This window comes from Scleropages formosus, chromosome 20 (genome assembly GCF_900964775.1).
Source record: "Scleropages formosus chromosome 20, fSclFor1.1, whole genome shotgun sequence".
In the NCBI taxonomy this organism is placed as follows: Eukaryota; Metazoa; Chordata; class Actinopteri; order Osteoglossiformes; family Osteoglossidae; genus Scleropages; species Scleropages formosus.
Genome location: NC_041825.1, coordinates 25,205,398 through 25,211,397, shown reverse-complemented (window position 1 = coordinate 25,211,397; position 6,000 = coordinate 25,205,398). Strand labels below are relative to the sequence as shown.

Sequence of the window (6,000 nt, the reverse complement as noted above, 5' to 3'; positions counted from 1 at the left end):
CCTTGCACTCACTGAGTCGACCATGAACACCTCTGTATACCCAAGTATTCTGGAGTCAAACGTAAGGCCCTCTGTCCAACAGCTAAAGCTTGGCCGAAATTGGGTCATGCAACAGGACAATGATCCCAAGCACACCAGCAAATCTACAACAGAATGGCTGAAAAAGAAAAGAATCAAGGTGTTGCAATGGCCCAGTCAAAGTCCAGACCTCAACCCGATTGAAAGGCTGTGGCGGGACCTTAAGAGAGCTGTGCATAAACAAATGCCCGCAAACCTCAATGAACTGAAGCAACACTGTAAAGAAGAGTGGGCCAAAATTCCTCCACAACGATGTGAGAGACTGATAAAGTCATACAGAAAACGATTACTTCAAGTTATTGCTGCTAAAGGTCGTTCTACAAGCTATTGAATCATAAGGTGTACTTAGCTTTTCACACATGGCTTCTCCATTTTGGCTTTATTTTTGTTACATAAATAATGACACGATGAAATATGTCATGTGTTGTTGTTCATCTGAGGTTGTATTTGCCTGATTAAGACCTGCTAAGGACCAGATGATTTTTTTATTATGCCCTGATACATAAAACCATAGAATTCAAAGAGGGTGTACTTTCTTTTTCACATGACTGTAGGGTTAAACAGTCAATCAATTTTTAGTTAATTTCAAACTCACTAGAGGGACAGATAAATAAGGTGTCTATTAAGCCCTCAGTACTGACTGATGACAAAACTATCTTTCTGCTAATCTAAGTAATAACCACAATCCTAAAATCTCTAAATTGATTGGAAACTTAATAAGACACACACACACTTTTTGAACCACTTGTCCCATACAGGGTTGCGGGGAACCGGAGCCTAACCTGGCAACTCAGGGCATAAGGCTGGAGGGGGAGGAGACACACCCAGTACGGGACACCAGTCTGTCGCAAGGCACCCCAAGTGGGACTCAAACCCGAGACCCACCGGAGAGCAGGACCCAGTTCAACCCATTGCACCACCACACCCCCCCAACTTAATAACAGGATTCTGGAAAATCACAACTTTTCTACATATCACTTTCATTTAGTTAAAATCATAATAATAAACACTGTCATAGTTAATGCAAAATGCATACAATAAAATTCATGTGCCAGAATCAATCTATTGGACAAAAGCATCTGCTAAATTAATAAATGGAAATGTAAATACAGGAGTAGTGGCTGTGTAAAGGCTTATCCGGGCATGATAAAGTTATGGTGCATGAACATTTACACCTTACATTTACATTCAGGACATACATGTGAACACTTTGGCAAATCAAACACAACTCGTGTAGCAGCATTCTGTATCAGCTGCAGAGGTTTAATGGCAGTAGCAGGAAGGCCACACAGGAGGGAGTTGCAGTAGTCCAGACAGGAAGTCACTATGGCCTGAACAAGTAGTTGAGCAAAGTCAGTTTTGAGGTAGGGCCGGATCCTACAAATATTATGCGGGATGTATCTGCAGGACGAGGTTGTGGCTTTGATGTGCTGACAGAAAGACAGACTTGAATCAATCATTACACCCAGACTCTTAGCTGAGGAGGTAGGCAAAATGAGTGAGTTGTCCAGTTTGATCGATAGATTGTGACAGGAGGACAGGCCAGCTGGAAGGTGAAGAATCTCTGTTGTGGAGAGGTTGAGTTGGAGGTGGTGATCAGACATGGATGCAGAGATGTCTGACAGGCAGGCAGCAATGCTCCAGGTGGAAAGGAGAGGAAGAGCTGGGTATCATCAGCATAGCAGTGGTATTTGAATTTATGGGAGGCAATGACCGGGCTGAGGGAGGAGGTGTAGATCGAGAAGAGGACCAAAAACCGAACCCTGAGGGACACCGGTTGAGAGAGGCAGAGGAGAAGAACAAGAGATCTGCCAGACCACTTGACAGGATCTGTCACATAGGTAGGACGCAAACCATCTTAGTGCCACTCCTTTAATCCCAAGCTGGTTAAGAGAGGAGAGTAGAATCTGGTGGTTAATGTTGTCGAATGCTACAGAGGGATCGAGGAGGATGAGGACTGAGGAAAGGGAGGCGTTACCATACACCTAACCTACCGTTTTTGGGTGTTTCCCTTAAACACAACAAGTCTCCCCTATTGACATTTAGGTGGGATAGGTGAATGATAAAAATGCGTATGCAGAATTAAAAAACAACATGCACCCACACAACAAACTAAGCTACACTACACTAAACATAATTAAATAAATGAATAACAATAAATAAATTGATACGAACAGACCACACATGTAGTCATTTATAAGTGACTACTTAAAAGTGCAGTAAGTGCTATAAATTTTTTAAAAATGTGCAAATTAAATAAAATGTGCCATGAAAGATTGAAAACCCTACACCTAACATAAAAACACAAAACACACCACATAACACAAGTGAGTGACATCTTTCTCCATCCTAAATGTCACGTCAGCCTGGATTTTACGATAGACACCCTGGACGCCCAAGTCTACCCCTGTCAGGACCAGCTGGCTTCTTGCGTTCCAAAGCATTTGCTTGGCTACGCTGATTGCCAGCCCTGTCCGGGCAGCTGCTGCCTTCTGAGCGCCAGGGTTCCATCTCCTCAGGACTTTGTCATCTGTCAAAACCATCTGCGGATTGATCTTCCTGCACAGGCAAGTCACCAATCGCCAGAACTCCTGCACCTGTCTGGAGTCCCAAAAGGCATGTGCGAGAGTTTCACTCTCACTGCACTGGAGTCGCAGGCAGAGTGGGTGGCTGGTCAATTTGTGCCTGTACAGGACTACTTTGACTGGCTACTTACTTTGTAGACAACACCAGCTCAAATCTTGCAGATAGTGGTCGAGCTCCTTTGGCTGAATCCTGGTCCAAGTGCCCTCCTTGAGCCCCAGAAGAACTCGAGTTCCTCTCATCTTGATCACGGCCTTATACAAGGCCCTGTGTTTAAGGAGGGTCTCTGCCTTGACCCTGGCCGCTGTGGTCTTACTCCACTTTACACAGTGGCTGTAGTGAGCAGGCCATGTCTTGGCATATGGCCTGGTGTTGGACCAGGACTTCACCAACTGGCGCATCGGAAGGGCCAACCAAAGAAGCACAAAGTACTGCTGGGGATGTTCAATTGGAGCTGCCAGTCGGTTACATAAGTGAGAGGGGAAGAGACAATCCAGTTTACGAGGAATGTCAGGCACATTCCTCCTTGCCTTCTCCTACGGAAGGTACATGACCTCTCTCCTCACGTACTCGTATCTGTCCCCCCAGACAAGATTGAAAACGTCCTTCGTAAGGCCCTTCCGAATCGTGTGGACAACATCGCACTGCTAGATACACTACTTACAATGGATCACTCATCCATACACCAGTGGAACACACTCTCTCTGTCACTCACACACTATGAGGGAACCTAACCAGCATGTCTTTGGACTGTGGGAGGAAATCAGAGCAGCCAGAGGAAACTCACACAGACACAGGGCGAACATTTCCCATGGAGAACCCATATCAGTGTAAGTCACCTTGGTGAATAAGGTGTGTGGGCTAGTAACACTACATAGCATCCACTGGAAGTCACTTTGGAGAAAGTGAATAAATATAAATGTAAACATGCAAACTACAGACAGACCAAGGAGGGATCGAACCCGTGACATGTCCTCTCGCACCACCCAGGCCAGCGCTGTGAGACGGGCAAAATAAAGGCACGTCCGTGTTTGCAAGTGGGGAGAGAGAGCCTGGAGGCGCTAAGCAGGCTGGCGCGCAGGTCCTTGAGGAAATGGGGTCTTCGGACCGTATTTCTTGTGCGCTAGTTGTAATGATCTGGCTAATGAGTTAGCCCAGATCCTCACGTGGATTCCAAAGAAAGGTGTACCCAGACGGACACGAACAAAATGGAAGCTCTTCGTTTAATAATCTTATAGGCAACTATGGGTGACTTATATTTCACACGGCTGTCTTCACGATAAAATAAACAACATGATTAAACTCCAAAACGTGCGAGGCACAAAATGTGTACACGGCCAACTACATCAGCCTGCGCGCGCGCGGGAGAGAGGGGAGCGGGGGGCGCAACCCCTCGGTCTCCACAATAATACGTCATCATTACACAGTGTTCTAATAAAACGCTCGAAATGAACGCTGGCTGTGCTGTGGGTTGTTCTTCGCCCCATCCAAACCACAATATTAACACCATAACTTCCTTATCATATTGGATTAGAAAAATCCTAATCGCACAGTAAAACTTTACTGAGTATAATCCAATTTTATTCAAATGGCCACGACGACATGATGATGATGATGATCGTGCCATGTGAACACTTAAATGTGTTAAAGTGATTCTCCTCAAATTTTGGTAATAAACATTGTTCACACAAGTTGTCCTTGATTATATTTTAAAGGTAATACTGGATCATTTACTTGCAGTTTTATTTTCATTTTTCTCCAGTCGGTGAACGGGAGCAGGTGTAGGCGGGCTCTTAGTAACTGAAAATGAAAGCAAGTTGTGTAGAGCGATACACACCGTCGGACGAAAATGCGCGGTAACGTCAGCCTGTGTATTTAGTTTTTCATTTATAATTTTCATAGTACATCTTCGTTTGCGTGAAACGTTGGCTGAGTATCAGAAAGACGGAACAATGACTGAAGGGTGTAACGCCGGTTTATTGACTTTCTTAGTGTTTATGATGGGCAGCGCTGAAGGTACGCCTCACAACTATTTACATAACAGTGATAGACTAGGTGCTTATTAATAACCTTAAGTGTTCTAAAACTTTTTGATTTGAGTTGTTGTAATATTTAACAGTTCCTCGCCTTAGTATTTTTTTATGTAACTAAAGTTACTCATTATTTCATATAATTCTGTTTTTGAAGGAATGGGGGATGCATTGGTTGGCGCAGTGGGTTGAACCAGGTCCTGCTTTCCGGTGGGTCTGGGGTTCAAGTCCCGCTTGGGGTGCCTTCCGGCGGACTGGTGTCCCGTCCTGGGTGTGTCCCCTCCCTCTCCATCCTTATGCCCTGTGTTGCCAGGTTAGGCTCTGGCTCCCCGCACCTTGTATGGGACAAGCGGTTCAGACAGTGTGTTTTTGAAGGACTCCTGAGTTCAGCTCTGCTTTGTGTAACACTGAAGTGTATTCAGGTGATAAATCTTCCTGAAAATTGGTTCAGGTTTCCTGGTCCATGGTCCTGCTGAGCCCATAGTGACCCAAGAGTCAGGAGATGTTCTTCTGCCTTGCTTTGTGGAGAACCCACTACCTCTGGAGGAGCTGGAGGTGGTGTGGAAGAGGACAGACTCAGAGGCCATAGTGCACCTGTTCCAGGAAAGGGAGAGTCGACCAGAATCACAGGACCCCTTCTACATGGATAGAGCTCAGTTCTTCACGCAGGAGATCCCAAAAGGAAACTTCTCTCTCCTGCTGAAAAATATAACAACCAAAGATGAAGGAAAGTACAAGTGTATTGTTTACACAGATCAGGAGCAAAATGAAACACTCATGGAAATGAACATAGGTAAATGTGTAAAATATTTAATACTTGGATTGATTTGTTATTGATCTGCTGGTAAAGAGGCTATTTTAACACTATAGTGAATGATGAATAAATAAATTTGCATTTGGGTACAAACTGCAGCCCTGACCAGGATGAGCGGTTAACGGAAGTGAGTCAGCAAGTCAGTAAAAGTATGACAGGTTAAAAAACAAAGCATTCCATTGTGCCACTCATGTTTCTCTTCAGATTGTCTCAATACTGTTTTACCTATTTGTTTTTGACCACTAGCTTCAGTACTAGGGTATAGTGAATGCTACCTAAACAACTTCTGTTTTTGATTTGGTTTTTGCAGTAAGGCAGGACACAGAAGAAATTTACCATTGCCTTCTTAGGCACATGTCTTTGGATTAAGGGGGGTAAACTCATGCAAAGTAAGGACAACATGCAAGCTCTGCACAGAGCTGTATTTGAGTCCAAGTTTTAAGAAAATTGTCCAGGAGCTGTGAGAGACATTGTTTCCTAATGAACTGTGCTGCT

General features: G+C 44.5%; 1 protein-coding gene across 1 annotated transcript in view; it reads left to right on the top strand.

Annotated features, from left to right (window-relative positions):
• Nucleotides 1–4,479: 4,479 nt before the first annotated feature.
• LOC108927490 (uncharacterized) overlaps nucleotides 4,480–6,000 on the top strand; it is a 53,723-nt gene continuing 52,202 nt past the window's right edge. Inside the window, exons 1-2 of the mRNA XM_029247006.1 lie at nucleotides 4,480–4,677; nucleotides 5,143–5,484. Of these exons, the coding sequence (XP_029102839.1) occupies nucleotides 4,614–4,677; nucleotides 5,143–5,484 (406 nt within the window). The 5' untranslated portion in view covers nucleotides 4,480–4,613. The remainder of the gene's footprint in view (nucleotides 4,678–5,142; nucleotides 5,485–6,000) is intronic.